The sequence below is a fragment of the Telmatherina bonti genome, assembly GCF_933228915.1.
Source record: "Telmatherina bonti genome assembly, chromosome: 5".
Classification (NCBI taxonomy): Eukaryota; Metazoa; Chordata; class Actinopteri; order Atheriniformes; family Telmatherinidae; genus Telmatherina; species Telmatherina bonti.
Genome location: NC_136623.1, coordinates 25,950,386 through 25,967,319, shown reverse-complemented (window position 1 = coordinate 25,967,319; position 16,934 = coordinate 25,950,386). Strand labels below are relative to the sequence as shown.

General features: G+C 36.8%; 1 protein-coding gene across 1 annotated transcript in view; it reads right to left on the bottom strand.

Moving 5' to 3' along the window:
• The window catches only part of cdkal1 (CDK5 regulatory subunit associated protein 1-like 1), a 242,924-nt gene that overhangs the window by 141,849 nt on the left and 84,141 nt on the right, over nt 1–16,934 (bottom strand). The window contains exon 7 of the mRNA XM_079240730.1: nt 11,586–11,706. Coding sequence (XP_079096856.1) covers nt 11,586–11,706 — 121 coding nt within the window. The remainder of the gene's footprint in view (nt 1–11,585; nt 11,707–16,934) is intronic.

The window sequence follows — 16,934 nt, the reverse complement described above, 5'->3', positions numbered from 1 at the left end:
GTCAGTTAAACTGTTGCATCAAGATATGATGCAAGGTCACATTTCCAGACAGGCTGATTCACCACTTGGCCAGCTAATTATTTCACCTGCTGCCAGCCTGCCTTTCTGGCCATTGGTGGTGTAACTGAATCACTGAGAAAATCTCCTTTCACTGCCAAGCTGTCTGAAAGTCAGACTTGACTAATTCAATTCTACATTAGAAAGACCGACAGAGGTTGATTCCTTCACAAACTACCTGACTCATAACAAGTCTGAATGACCAGCTAATTAATGACATCCAACACCAACTGCTCTCCCAAGCAACTCCTCACAGCTCTGAGAGTTGATACTCACCATCTTATCAGAATTTATATTAATCCAACAAGCATGTTGAGACAGTAATAAAACACACGTATGAGTTGCAAGCAGTTTATCGATTTTCAGTATGCTTAAGGTTGGTTAACAGGACGTGTAATGAACTCTTAGCGTTCTTTTTTTTGTGTGGTCTACTGTGTGTGCCAGAGAATAGGGATAAATTGAACAGCCTTTTAGTTTCAGACTACTAAAAGGGGAAAGTCAGCATATCCAGTAAGGATTTAAAAAAAAAAAAAAAAAAAAAAAAAAATCACTTAAAAAAAGGTTAGATCTCCTGTACTCTTAATTCATTGGTAACTTAAACAGTCAAAAAGTGGATCCAAGTGCTTCTTAACTCATTTTAAGTTATTGAAAAAAGGTTAATTTAAATAAATGATAAAATAAAAGAACCATCACTTTCTGAAGGCTGACTGGACTGTATGTGTGCTTTTGTCTTTATTAACAAAACGACAAACACCATGTCAAGCACCTGATCAGTGACGTGTCTGCCTGATGACTGTGCATACAGTATGTACAGCCCTCAGTCGTGCGTGTGTGAGAGTGTGTGTGCAAACAGTTTTTTGCCTGTGACACACTGGGAGTAATTTGGTTATGCTGGGGTTCTGTAGCGTAATACCTTGTAATGACACAAAATCTCATTTTGTCCAAGGAGACACATCAATCTTTTGGATACACTGTGGGGATCAGAGTCTCCTCTGTTGAGTGCATGTGGAGAGAACGGCATGGACATTGTGTATCTCAATGCGTGTGTGTGTGCAGGTTTTAGGCATATATTTGTGTGTTAAGCAGTGGGAAAAAGGGAAATGGAATAAAATGTTCAGACCACTGAAGCTGAAAACTACCCATACATTGGTTTGATAAACAGCAGGAAAGGCCACTACGACACATAGCTAGAAATTATGCGTGTGTGTGTGTGTGTGTGTGTGTGTGTGTGTGTGTGTGTGTGTGTGTGTGTGTGTGTGTGTGTGCCCACAAGTGTGGGAGAAAGCCTGCATGTGACCATTTGTGTGTCAAAAATGTAATAAAAATAGGAATTCCTTTGTGAAGGAGGTTTTTATATGTGATGCACATGTGCTAAAGTGCAAAATCAAAAAAGATGATGTGTATCTCAGGCATCCATGCATCCCAACATTTAACACATGTATGAATGTGATGAGAAAGTAGTCACCTCTGCCCTGCTGTAGTTTGACTTTTCTGACTCTCTACAGCACACTCACTCTATCTTATGTTACTGCTTGATCCATTTTCACTTCTGCACCTTAGAATAAAAAAAAAAAAAAAAGAAAAAGAAACAAAAGCTAGTTTTGAGTACAATGGTCTGATGCAGCTTGTATGTGAAGTGAATATCATATTATTCTGGCAGTGAATATCGTAATGTAAAAGGAATTCTAATGCTAAAATAATTACAGATGCAGTGAAGCAATCAAACAAACCCACTTTGCAATAAACATTAAAAGTACACATGTACAAGTAAGTAAAAGTACAATATGAAGAAGGCTCAGAATAGTCTTTAAAACTGAATCCATATCCAAAACACTTACTTAAACTTGAAAGTGTTTATTGTACTCTGTACATTCACAGAGTACAATAAAAAGGTGTTGTGCAATTTTATCTTTCCAAGAGAAGCTTTTGTTAATATCACATGGTAGAAGACAAAAAAGTGACTTTTCAATAGAAAATAAATTTTTAAAAAAAGGATAAAACCTGATTGGTCCAGGAAACAAACTTACTTGCAGATGTGTAAAAATAAGTACTTAAATTACTCTTTAGAAGAAGCAATGCAGCTTTAAATCATGATGTGCACCCACATGGCTTCACAAAAAATGATGCACTGACTCAGATATGAAATGCATGAGAATACTCTTTACATTAATATCTATTATATGTAATGTTGTTCAGGGTAAATAAAAGGGCAAAGCCAATTTCTCTTTGAAAATCTGATACTCTGATCATGTTAGACATGGGTATACAGTTTGTACCAAACTCACAAGTGATAACGCATCTGAGGTCAACAATAAGCACTTTGTAGTCATAATGAGGGTCTCGTGTTTTGCCAAACAGCAGCTCGCTGTATATACTGTGTAACATCAAGTTAGCCTAGTTTTCATGAAGAGTGTGTGAACAGTACTATATTTGTTATGGCTGCTATCTTCAGAGGAGTGTGCTTGTTTCAACGGAAATGTGACAAGAAGATCTTTTAAACAGTGACATGCATGCAGAATACAAAATAGATAAGGGGTAAGCCTGACGGCTGTTCTGTGTTCCACTATCCAGCAGAAAATATATATGAACACAGAACTGGTCACATACAGTGAAGATACTTATCTACAATGATCAAGTCAGATATAACTTAAGTGTTTTCACCAAAATCTGAAGTATTTCTTTTATTTATTTATTTATTTTTTCTATTAAACATTTTTGAAGACACTAGTCTGGCTTCTGGACCTATTACAAGCCACAACATTTGCAAAAATCATTTTAAAATTATTATATATGAATAGTTTTTGCACTTTAAGCCAGTTTTCTCAAATAAGTTCAGCATAAAAATTAAATTAAAAAAGGAATGAGATTGTGGTGTTTTTAACCCATCTTTGCCTTTATGCTTGAAAATATCACCTTGTTTCAAAGAAAATAAAACAAAATATTTTCAAAAACATGCATTTGAATTTGTATTTCCTAATAATTATAAATGCTAGACTTTGCAATGAGTCACTAATTAAAAGCAACATTATTTTTCATGCTTTAAAACTTTTTTTAGTCTCAGTTTATATTAAAGGTAAAGCGACTCTTTATCGAACTGAGTGGTTAGGATAATGAATGAATGAATCTCCATGTGTTGTCGGGGAAGACAGAGGAGAAGAAACAAGCAAAGACAACGGCGGATTTCTCAACTTGCTGTTGAAATGTAGGACCATCCATACTCTACCCCGTGATAGGGAGGAAAAAAAATAGAAAAGAAAAAGAAATAACTAAGACAAGAGGAGAGTATGTCAGCGTAGCGTTTAGATATGCGTGCAAAACCTCATTATCTTTCTGACACACGTATGTAACTCTAATGTGGGCTATGTAGGCATATAGCCTACTTTAGAGGAGAAAAAAACATTTATCAAAAAATATGTACTTTTTTTCTTTGGCAGATGTGCAGTTTTTTGTGCAGATATTTTGCATTTGGGTTTGTATCATACACTGCCATGAATTGCTGTAGCAAAGTGTAGCCACTTCACTGAGAAATTATAAATGAGTCCAGTAAATGATAGACATAAAAGTAGAAAAGATGCAGGAAAACACGAGATTAATTCAATCAACCATGAATAAAGCTTTCATATTTATGTTTAAACATTATTTAACATCAAATTAAAACATGCGTTAATGGGAAAATTGGCTTATCTGGTCTGTCAGGTAGATAAATCTTTCAAAAGAGTCAGAGGTGAAAAAAATAAAACAGAATGAACCGAATAGAAAAGCTGCACAAAGAAACAAGGATAAAATGTTGTTTAGGCAGCAAGGTTATCCATTATACTCTATGGATAGATAAAGCAAATCCCTCAGAGCACCAAAAATTTCCATTCTCCAATAATAAAATCTAAGCCTATTAATATGAAATCTGTCGATGTTTGCCTCTATTCATGAGATGTCAGCATCTCCTTTTGTCAACCCTTTTTAAGCTGAACACAGCAAGCATCTGAAGGACAATCATGTGCAGAAGGTAACTAAAAGAAACATCAGTCTAAATGTGGCACAGCTCAGAAAAATAAATATGCTCTCAAGGTTAACAGTTTCAGAAAACTGAAATAAGAAATATTTGCACCATACAGGATCACAACTATCAGATATTTTTATTAAAGAGTAATATTAACAACAGAGCTGCAGCCATCAGAATTAATTTACTTTTCAGCTACATATTGCAAAGTCTGAGCTGCCAGGTCAAGGTTGTGGGCAACCTGCAAGTAATTGCTTAATTTGTTAAGTTTAAGAAAGATCTTGAACAGCAATAAGCGTACCGTTCCTCTGCAGGGAGGGAAGAGTTTGTGAAGATGTCGGTTTGAGGTTATGCCAGAGCATTATGAACACTTGACTTCAGCGCACTGCATACGGCAATAACATTGGCAAAGATTAGGTCTGCCAAAAACACAAACAGAGAACAGGAAAGGCACAGCCAATGAAAAATAATAAGCTTAAAGTGCTATAAAATGTTTTCTTTTTTCATTTAATAGTTTGAGTCCGATGATGACGGTTCTCAAAAACATAAGACAAAAAACAAATACACAATAATGTGATCTTGTTGGAGGGCTTTAAATTATTTCTAAATGGTACCACTGAGCATTCCTACAAAATGACTTGCACCATCACTAACAGCATGCATGCCTGTGGACGTAAACACTCACAGACGGACACAGATATACAAAGAATACGCAAAAAAACTGCTACTGCAGCCTAAGGCAAAACACACACACATCCGCACACAAACTCACTCAACATCAAGTGTGCTAAAACGGAGTCAAAACAGAGCATCTGAAGAAAGGCATCTATTTAACATCTAAAGCAGAAGAAAAAATCAACTGTCCCTAAGGCTCGTCTGTTTGCATAAGACAACGATGGATAGAATCATTTAGGAAACATTTAAAAGCCACATTTTACAGACTATGACAGAACCTAAGCCATTTAAATAACACAAGGCCAACATGAATCGGGTTTCTATTGTTTGTGTATTTTAAAAAAACATATTAAAGGAAAGGTGGATGGAAGGAGCAAACATAAAAAGCAGCCCTCCATGTCTGCAGATTTTATATGCTAATATGAGGCAATTTTTGCCTTATTCACAAAAAAAGGTGATGCACATCCAGGCACATGAAAACAACTAATACAACTCAGCTTTAAGTTACAATCAACTTTTCTTTTTTTGAGAACAATCAAATGGTAAATGTACCAGCATATGTATGGATGAAAATCATGAATCATGAAATCTCAATCTAAAATGCACCAATCTAAATGACCCGTGTGGATTTGCTATTCAAAACTTTTTATAACAACCTCAAGGACAAAACATCATTTTGGCTCAAAACATACATTTTAAATGTCAAGAAAAACACAGAACACATTTGTGATCCAAACAACAGGTTTTTTTTTTTGTCTTGTGATTTGACATATTTAGCTGTGTGTTGCAATCATGATGTCAGCTAAAAGGAGCGGACAGCCTTATAACTTCTTCCCTATAAAAAGATTAGCCTGATACATATCTGGAAGGAAGAGACATTTGAAAATCCACTTACTCAAATTCCATAGCAACAGAATGAAAACACAGAATATATGCATTCGAGACTACCACACTGTATTTTAGCTCATTTATCTCAAACCTATTCACTTTCTTTCCACTGTTTCAAAGCTGCAATGAACCTTTAATGTATCAAATGAAACTCCAAAAGTAAAACATAAAATGATCACAATGCATTGCAACTTTTTACTGTTACATTAAAACACTTGACCTACCAAGTAACATTTGGGGCTTTTGTTAATTTATCATAAAAAAAATGACTGAAAATGACAGTGTTAATAGCTCAAGAAAAACCTGAAATTATTCCTTTAATCTAAAGCCAGGGGCTATTGAAAGTCTAGCTGGACCAAGCTGAATATATATTTTTGATGGGGATAAAATTGCCTTTGTGGGGTGAAAAATCCAATCTAATTTTGATTTAATAGGTGCAAATGAAATTAATATGCAACTTAATGAAACTAATATTGTGAATCAATTTGAATACAAAATTACATTTTCAAGGGAAGTCCCTGTTGAGACGCCGCCGTGGGCTGTTGTAGGGATCTGTATTAACAAAGTGAAGCAGATAATGAAGAAGGTTCGTCTGTCATAGCAAGACTATAAGCAGAGTAATTTGAAAGGAGAGATGGGTTTGACATAAGAATATTAACGCTGCAACGATCACTGTAAAATTATTTTTACAGTAAAATTACTTTTTTTTTTTTTTTTTTACTAATGTAAAGAAAAAAATTAAAAAGTGTTTCAAGGTTTTTAGAATAAGTGTTCTGTTTGAAAAGACACTATGAGGTACATGGCAGATGCAGCAAACCTGCGCCGATGACAGCACAATTCCTCACTGACTTTCTCACCCATTTAAATTGTTTTTTATGCTCAGAGGAGCATACATGCAGAAAGCTGAGCAGTGATATTTTTTAATCACATGCAAAACATCTTTGCAGAACGAAAACTGCTTTGTGCCAAAAGCTTTGTCAATTACACTTAATGTTTTTTTTAAACTGTCCATTTTGAACAGCAATAAGAAGCATTTTGCATTGTTTTCATTTCACTGTTTGAAGCTGCTTTTGTTTGCTAGGAGTATTGGTTACAGTAACATTAAATAAAACATTGAGTTCAATATTTGAGTATTTTAAAGTCACATTACATCATGTGAAATTAAAGGGTCATATGGTGTTGTAGCTCTGGCTCCAACAGCCGTCTTCTCATGCAGATCAATTTTTTTTGTTTGAAATCTGGTGATGGAAATAGTTTTAAGTCAGTTTTTCTGATACAACCTAAAACACATATCTCCATCCAAATATACTGCAACACAGAACTGGTGCATCCCCCTTTCCACCACTTCACCTATTAAAAGCATTGATCCAGTTGTTCTCCTTTCTAATTTAACTACTCTAAGTACTTGGGTATCTCTCCTAGGTATGATGCCACATGTCTAAGGAAGAAATCTGAAATCAAACCAAGGTTAGAAAAACAAGCATATATTAACTGTAACAAAACATTTCCATCCCAGACAAGTTTGAAATTATGAGTTTAAAAACTTTCGAAGCATCTGAGGAGAACCTCAGATCTGAGCATGAAATAATTTGGACATTTAGCAAAAAAGAGAGAACTTAAAGAAAAAGAGAGAGAGAGAGAGAAAGAAAGCTTAAATGATTCCACATGCTCAACTAAGAGGACAAATTGGCAACAAAACTGAAGGCATCAAAGGCCACACACAACAAAAATGAATAGCTGCAAATGTTCTCTGACGCAGACAGAGTTTGGATTAAAACTACAAATGATGTTGTGTATGCAGTCCCTGTTTGTCACACAAGGATCTCTCTGTTTCAACAGCTGACAAATGTCACCAGTGATGTCACCACTACCTCAGAGGGATATAATAAAAGTCGATCATCCAAAAACAGAACACATAAAGGACACACTCTCATTTCCTTAAATTAGGCAGACCATATCAAATTAGTGATACCAGTTCTTGTCCATCTTCAACAAAAGCCCGCATTAATCTTAGATTTTCAGTAATAGGAGTGTTATTTTTGGAAGACACGGTCAGAAGTCAATTCATCCTGTAAAGAATTTCGGTAATTCACTGTTCTACTGAAAAGATTACAGTGTAAAGAGTAAAACCATGTAGAATCATCTGTAGTCAGCCTGACCATCAACCGGATTTGATACGCAGTGCTGAAAACAGGCAGGCAAAGATGTGCAGAAAGCACATCACCCCAGTCTTCAGCTAAATCATCTATACCAGTGAATTTTAAGGAGAGATTGTCAAATATATCCAAAAGTGCAAAAGAATCTATGAAGTAAAATCTGAGTTTTTTCATCAAACATCTGAAATCATTTATGAAAGAAAAAAAAAAAAAAAACTTTTATGTAGTTAAAAGACTCAAACCATAGATTAGCTTTTTTTTTTTTTTTTTTTTAACTTGATAAGGTAAAGAAACCTGAGACAAATTTTAAAAAAAAAAAAAATTGAGAATATAGTCAGACTGTCTCCGCTGTTTCCCCATATCTTGCTTTGTATGTGTATGTATATATACATACATTATTTATATATATATATATATATATATATATATATATATATATATATATATATATATACACACACACACACACACAAAATATTTTTGTATTTTACTCAACCTCCTTTTCCAATGCCTACGTGTAACACCACATGAAATGTAAGATTTTTGAGAACTGCATGATGTATACCATACTAAACTACATTCATCTCTCTAGATTCAGTGAATCTGACCAGAATTATCTTTCAAGCCTTGGTGTTTTCCAGTAGCAAATGATACTGTAACGAAAACGGTCCTGTTACATCATCAAGGGTCCAGCAGGAGAAGTTTACAATAATTGAGTAATGCTGATAATCATGAGTTTAAAAAAAGGTTGTTTTTTTTTTAATCGGTAAGTAGAAATAAATAAAGAAAATGCTTTGCCTCTTTATGAGAGCAAATGAACAAAAGCCACTTTGTTAAAAAAAAAAAAAAAAAAACACTGGTCCTTTGTGAATCATTTGCAATCTGACTTTGTGTGTCCAGTCCTTAACCCCTTAAATGGCAGTGCGTTTTATATAATTTTTTTTTTTATATCACACTCCTACAATATCTTAGACGTTTCCTACTTCAATAAAACTATGCATGACGCACCGGTAGGCTCTCTTCTTCTGGTTGACACCATTTTGACCTACTGGATTGATCCATGGTCCTTCCTTAGCCAATAATATCCACTGAGTGTACACTCAAGTGGCCTGACAATCACATACTTTTCCACTTCCAGACCTCGCCTTTCAGCTCTGATGCCAGTTCTGATACCACTGTCGTATAGCCAATTAAATTCCCGTCATGGTGATGTGCGACTTCTGTGTGTGGGATGTAAAATGGCTTCCGAAAGTCTGTGCGTAAACATTTCCTACAACTTGCTTAGTTGTGTGTGTCCGTGCACAAAAGCAGAAGTCTTTTTTATGCACTTTTTCTTTGTATGAATAATTGCAAAACACGCCAAAAAACGGAAATACACCCGCGAGGACGCGGTGGAGACGTTTACACGGAGGGACAGAGATTTTTACAAAGGAAGACGTTTCTGACTGCAGAAGAAGATGCGGTTCCTGAAGGAGAAGAGCATGAAAAGTAAGCACAAACTTCTATCTACAGCTATGGTGTCTTTATAAGGTGTTGAGATTAGTAACTCTGTTGTTTATGGCGCTGGGGGAAATGGTGCTTGTTTACTTTGTGCATTGGGATGGGGCGAGGAGGGGTGGGGGCGTTTTCCTTTGTTTACATTCTCACTGTTGGCGCATTTACAGTGGTTCTGTTTGGCCTGGGACCTGGTTTGTTAGAAAACTTGGGTTAAAACATAAAACACCTGGTTCATGTGGTTTTCTTCAGTCCAAGTGTGCATGAAAGCAAAAAGACTAGTTATCAAAGAGACGCAGCGGTTCAGCACCTATATTTCCCTCTAGTTGTAAACATTTGTTCATAAATAAAAAATCATTGAAAGGAAAAAAAAATGAGCTGCTGCTGATTTATCTGCGTGTGGGCTGCTTTCATACTCCTACTCATACTGTGTGCGTATGCATGCAGAGATGCATGTGTGTTAGAACATAAACTTATTACAGTCACAGTACTAATGTGGGATAAAAACCTAACTTCTTCTTGTTTGTCTTTATTAGTCTGCCATCTGATTCTGAGTGGAAACCCACCAGCTCTTCAGATGAAGAAGGACCACCTCCTTCCAAAGGAAGAGGAAGAGCCAGAGGGACGACAGTGAGGGAAAGAAGCACCAGTAGCAGGGGAGAGTCAGCAACTCCAGGTTTGGAAAGCTGGCATGGTGTTTATGAGGCAGATTTAACACCACCTCAGCCTACATTCCTGCCCTTCAGACCACCAGGACCCCTGCTCATCATAACAGCTACATATTCTGCTCTCCAACTTTTTCCACTTATTTTTTTTTTTTTTTTTTACAAACACTCTTTATCAGACAATAGTTCAAAACACAAATAGCCACTGATGTAAATATGTAAGTTGTATTGTGTTATGTTTTTATAATTTCCTTTTGTTTGACTAACTCTTTTATTATAATGCACAATAGAAAAAATAAACTTTCTAGTGTGTTTATGCATCACCTGGTGAAATTCAATAATGCTGAAAGTAAATATGAATATACAACAATATTTCTCTTGATGCCACCTTTTATTTGAGGTCTCATTGATGACTATGTTGAAGTGTGCTGGAGTTATAGCTTATTGAACTTGGAATTATCCAAAGTGGCCATTTTGAGACACCAGATGGCCACTTTTGGGGAGCGCATGAACATACTTACAGTAAAGCACTCATAGAATAATCATTTTGGCTGCTATTGTCACCAAATTTTAACTGGTTATAGGTAAGACTTCATTCTACAGCTAGATCTGATTTTCCAGTCTATATCTCCATCTCTCCAGCAGCATATTGACAAAATAGAAGAACAATTCAAGCGGGGGGAAAAAAAAAACTTAAATTTCCTTGTGTTCCAACTTCAATAACTTTATGCTGGTAAGAGTTACAAAACATTTGAAAGCTCAGGGTAGAACTTTAGAGTGTTATCTTTATAAAGAGACCTTGGTTTTGAATGTACTCCAAAGGGTTCAAGAACTGCATCTGATTCAATCTGGGCATGTCTTTTTTAGGTGGTTTTGGCATTTTGGTGGGTGACTGTTAAGGGGTTAAAGTACAGACATGTGAAACATGCCACAGGGTGAATGATGGATCATCATCAGTAAAGGTCCTGCACAGTAAAATTAGTCTTTTGTAGCCTTTTTTAACTAGCCCAAGGAGAATACAGGCCAGTGGTTATAACCAACACATTTCTGTGAACAACAGGAAATTGACCCATAAAAATGTAGTCATATTGTGAATGTGTATGTGCTTGTGCATCTAAACATGCCTACCTCTCATCTATCCAGAAAATTTGTGATGAATTTATATTTATTTACACAAACACCATCTACACTAAGATCCATCACATATCTACATCATATGAAGTGTAATAATGCTACGTAAAGCAAAGCGTGTGGCATTCCAATTAATATAACAAATCACGCTGACAGGCACCTTGACAGGGTGGATAAAACGAGACTAAGTATATCTGTTTTTTCCTCAACATTTCTAACTGGAGTCAAATGAATGCTTAAAATAAAAGGTCTAGGAAGTGCTAACTCTGTTTCAGTCCACTTGCATTTGAGGAAAACATTTTATGCGCATACACACAGCAGCAAACTGCAGAAATCCAAAGTAAACCTAGTAAACTGATAAAACTATGGAGGGGCTTTGTTAAAGTGGCTGAGCAAAGAAAGAAGGTGTGCACACATACGTGCATGCACAGTCAACCCAAACGGCAGAGACAACAGAATTGAACACAGATACAGCTGAAAAAATTATGAGCCGTGTTTTCTGTTTGTGTTTCTTTGTCCTACCCAGTGTTAATGGAGATGATCTCAATCAAAGGATTCTTCCTGATCTTGGGCAGGTCCAGTCGGGCTCCTCCAAGTCTCCGGCCTCCGTCTTTCTTCTGACCCAGCAGACGAACTGAGTGGCCTGAAAACGACCAACAAATATCACCTCATAATTCATTTCTTTTCTGAGAGGCAAACCTTCCTGGGAGTGGTCAGCCTTCCAAAATGAATCCAAGAGCACAGTGATGACTCCTCTTGGACTGACAAGACAAAAGCTGAACTTTTTGGAACATGTCTATCCCCTTACACATTTGATGAAAAGAACAACATACCAACAGTCAAACAGGGTGGTGGTAGTGTAATGGCCTGGACAACTTCTGATTAATGGAACCATGAATTCCACTGTCTACCAGAAAAGGTTTAAGGGGCAAATATTTTGCTATCAGTTAGTGACCTCAAACGTACTTGGGTTGGGCATCAGGACAACAACCTGAAGCACACCAATTGTACCTCTGAATGGCTTCTACAAAAAAGAAAAAATTAGACTTTGGACTGGTTGAGTCCTAGTTTAGACAACTGAAATGCTTGAAACCCCTTCAACATGGCTGAGTTTAAAAAATAAAAAATAAAAAAATCTGAAGAAAATTGGGCTAAAATCCTCCACCATTTAAAACTGCACTTTTAAATTAACTCTGGTTATGTTTGTATTACAATTTGTGAGATCATCTGATCCATATAAGTGCAACAAATTTGCAAAATAGTAAGAAATCACATACTATTGCATTTTACAACTGCAAATACATTTAGATAGTGGGATCAGTCCCTCTCATTTCCATAAAGACGAAAGGGATTACATCAAGGACTGCAGTACACAAAATCATAAGTAATCCAAATAGAAACCCAACTTTTCTGAAGAACATTTGCCAATGAAGAGTCCAATGACTTTATCAAATCGACTCTTTGTAATATTTCTGTGCAAAAGAACATGGAAGATGGAATAGTGTATCATAGTGGCAACACTTGGAATTTGGTATAAGGATTGCTAAAAGTTGGTCCTCGATGTCCTGCAGGTATTAGATGTATCCCTGCCCCAACACACCATGCTTACATTAAATAGATACAACAGCCAATGAAATTGCACAATCAGTGCATGATTCAAGTCAGGTATGTTGGAACAGGGATACATGGAAAACCTACAGGATTGTGGCCTTGGAGGACCAGAGCTGGGCACCCCTGGGTGATGCAGAGTACTCCGCAACCATTCTCTGAAATCTATAAAGGATGCACTCCAACACACAAACTGGTAAGTATGGAACCAACATCCATGAGTCAATTCCTTTCCAATCAATGATTATAAAGTTAACCCAGATGGAAACAATGAACGGTAAAAGAAGGATAGTTAAAAAAAAATAAATAAATAAAAAAAAAAGACTATTGAATAAACACAGTCACAATGTTTAAAGTACAACTTGGTGAATTTCACTGTCTGAAGCAAATGAAAATCCACAATAAAAATCTGATGACTAAGAGTGTTCAGTCTAGGCTGAGTGGAAGTAGAATGCAGTTGTCTTCTCCCTCTAGCCATCCAATTGGCTACCAGCTGTAGGTGTGTGAGATGGAGGCGCTGAGGGATGGAATTGTCTTTCTGTTTTCATCCGCTTTACGAGGGTCTCCTGGGAGGGTGGGATCAGGGCATGAAGCATGGTTATCAATTGGTAGATAAAAATGACAATCTGCCCCAAAGGAGGACAAAGAGCCAATCAGTGAGGCGTGACTGGTCGTAATATCCCAGTACAAGCAAGGAAATGAGAAAACTTCCCCTGTGGAAAACAGCTGGGACTTAGAGCACACCAGGTCTTTCTTTCCTCATGATTTCTATGCGTTCGCCTGTGGTCATGAAACAAGAATCCAAAACTGATACATGATGCATCACTTTATTCATTCATTTACCTGCAGAAAACTGATGCAAAATATGAGTATACCTGTTACCATGAATAGATGTGCCTTATCCACGCTGTCTGTTATATAAACAGTTCTATCAATAATGGCCATGTAAAGCCCATGTTTAACGTGGGGCCCGAAAAAGTGAAGAATTATCTAACCTTAATGGAAATATTAATTTGCTTGGGCATGGAGGAAAAATAAAGTTGCCTAATGCATAATTACAAATACAGATGTGTCAGGACAGAGCTATTACCTGTACTCTGTACTGTAAGTTGCTGGTATTCCAGATGTTTCTCATAATTTTGTCTTTCCATTTTAATAAAACTTCAAAACTGTCATTTCCAACAAGTAGTTGTCCTGCCCCACCTAAACCTAAACATGATCCCTGTCATTGTGACAACAGACCAGGACCCAAGAAATATTGTCACAATCAGCAGAAAATCACTCTAGGAATGTACCCAAAGCAAAATTCAATTTCAAGGCCTGGGAGTCCATGAATGGGAGGCAAGATATAAAACAGCTTCCACGATTTTCTGAACAAAAGCAAAGCAAGTCTCCCAATTTGTCATCTCAATTACAGAGTTTAGAAAGGCCAACTGCTGTGATGGGCAGCCCCACATTGACACAAAAACATCACACTGTAACCAGGTTTTCTTGTTAGTGATTGCCCTCCTCCGTTCCCTCCTGCATTTTTTCCAATCAGTCTTTGTTCTTTTCTCTCCATCATAAATGCAATCAAACATAAATCTTTTGATCCACTCATAACAGTGGGTTAAAGCATGCTAGAGAGAAGAAGGGGGTACTGCAAGGACAGATGAATGGTAAGATACATAGATAGATGAATGAATGATGATAGAAAAATGATTCATGGAAGATGTATAGCATAAGCAGAAAGATTGTTGGGTGAGAGAGGTAGAGAGCTAAAAGGATGACCTGTTGACCTGTTTGTGATATCCTCTAAGTATCTGATCTTGTTGAGCTGTCTGGTTTGATTGTAAAGCAGCATGCAGGATTTAGGAGTGGGGACACTTGGGGAAAGAAGCAGAAGATGACAAAAAATTGGCTCTAATGTTTTCTTTATATATTCCTTCAATGAAGTTGTTTATTTCAGAGTTTGATGACATGTATTACTATGTGAGCATATATTTCTAGCACATTTTCAATGATGTAATATTAATGCTAAATGTTTCAAAAGAGCACTTCCCTTTGAAGCCACAGATGAAGCTTTGCTGCTTGACACAAAAAAGAAAACCCACAAAGCTTCCCAATGTCACAAACTGAGGGCCTCAAAGAGCGTTTAAAATATTTCTCAAAAAATTTCAGATGACTTACAAACCACATGTGAATGTGTTAACTTGCTCCTTGATGTCTGTTTCAATCTGTGCAACCACATCTCCAGTCTACAGCTTTGTTTTTTTCTTTTCACTGACAAGAACAAACAGCCTGCTTATACCAAGGAAATAAGGATCATTAAGGTACAAGGTTGACATTTTAGTCTCTGATCTGAAGATCTACACATATTAGCCTATCTAACCTTCCCTGCCCCTTCTATCGATGTGACTCACACGCAAACTCCCATCTGTTTAAAAATTGTAAAAGAATATAGGGTGAAAAGGCATCTTCCAAGGCTACCTTCTCTCAGAAAGGACCATCAATATTTAAAGACTGACAAAGAGACTATCAAATTCATGCCACAAAGTAAAAAAGAAAATGTGTACATGATATTTGTAACTGTAATAGTTAAATCTCAGGAAAAAAATCTGTTTTCACACTTTTTTTTTTAGCAAAAAAGGTATGGCATGTCAATACTTTCATTCCCATGATCTTCTTTTGGAATCTATTAAGCATCTCCAAGAATCCTAAAATATTTTGAAAGGGGAAATTTTCATGGATCTGCCAGAAATTTAAATTATACAAAATGCTGTCACTAACTAAATTAGCACCAGTCCCATTTGAAAAAAAACTGATTTGAATAAGGAAGCTTGTGATTGCAGTAGTGCTACTCTGCTGCAAATTATTGAGGTTGTAAAATGGTGAGCAACACAAGCCTAAGAAGTAATTGCACCGTGTGCAATTGTCTAAATAAAGTGAAACACACTCAATAAGCCAAACTAAGATAAAAGTAAAGGATAACAACACGCTCTCTCATTTACAACAGGTAATAACTTCAGATTTGTGTCACTAGATGCCATATGATTAAAAGCGGTGTTAGATATTCATTTGGACAAACAGATGCAAACTTACTCATAAACCAGGACTTGAACAGAAAAGACAGCCTTACAGCTCAAGATCAGAGTTCATAAAAGCACACTCCTCACTCTTGTCATATGGAAAACAGACCTGCGAGCAGTTTTGGCACAGCTAAGACCTGCAACTATTAACAGTTCATTGAAGTAAGTATTTTAGTAGCCATTACGAAAGGCAAATCCCTTAGCTTAAAGGTTTATGCCCATGCCTCCGAGACAAAATAACAGCTCTCAGTTTATACGAGGTCATAAAGAACTGTAATGATACTGGGGAAATTGGTTTCTGTGGAGGGGGCGATGGTGGGAAAAGAAAACGAGGGAATGGGGCAGTTAGAACATAGAGGGAGACCAAAAAAGAAGGGAAGAAGAAAAAAGGGATGCTGACAAAAGAGTGAAGGCAAGACATGGATAAAGGAGAGGAAGTGCAAATCATAACGAAGAAATGATGGTGGGGGTGGTCACAGCAAGTGAGTGAATCTGCATGAGTAGAGCAAAGCCATTTGGATTTAAAACAAAAATAATAATAACCTTGGTTTGTCAATACCAGGCAAGTATATGTCAAAAAACCTCGTGAAATCAGTCTTCCGAGTTTAATCACTCACTAGCTAAACTGAAAGCAGTGGGCTGCATTTTTTTGGCATCCAGAGAGCAGGTAGGGGGTTAAGGGGCTTGCTCAGGGGCCCACAGTGGTTCAGCTCTGTTGCCAGCCCAGGGACATTAACCCAGGTTCTCCAGACCAAAGCCCCTCTTTAACCACAAGGCTAGCACTAGACACATTGTAAAATTAAGCTTTAGCTCAGCTGTCCTTCATTAGAATGAGGCCTGCAGTGCAAACTAGTAACTCACAGACTCACACAAGCAGTGTAAACTCAATCTGTTCTTTATTAGAGAACAGCTGGGGGTGCATGAGAGCTTGACTGGACTCTCACACTCTAAACTCTCTCTGACCTTCATTAAACAGTTAAGTGCAGTGGGTCACAAACTGTTCAACTGGATGACCTAATCACTTGTGAACTTCACAGACAGGTAAGAGTACTTAGCAAGCACGTCAGTCTGGAAGACTAATCTTGAAATCCTGTAAATCACAAACAAATTAATAAATCAAGTCGCTGCTGCATTTATTGTTTACCCATATCATTTCGCAAATCACTCTTAGTTCTTATATTCTGTAAATTAAAGG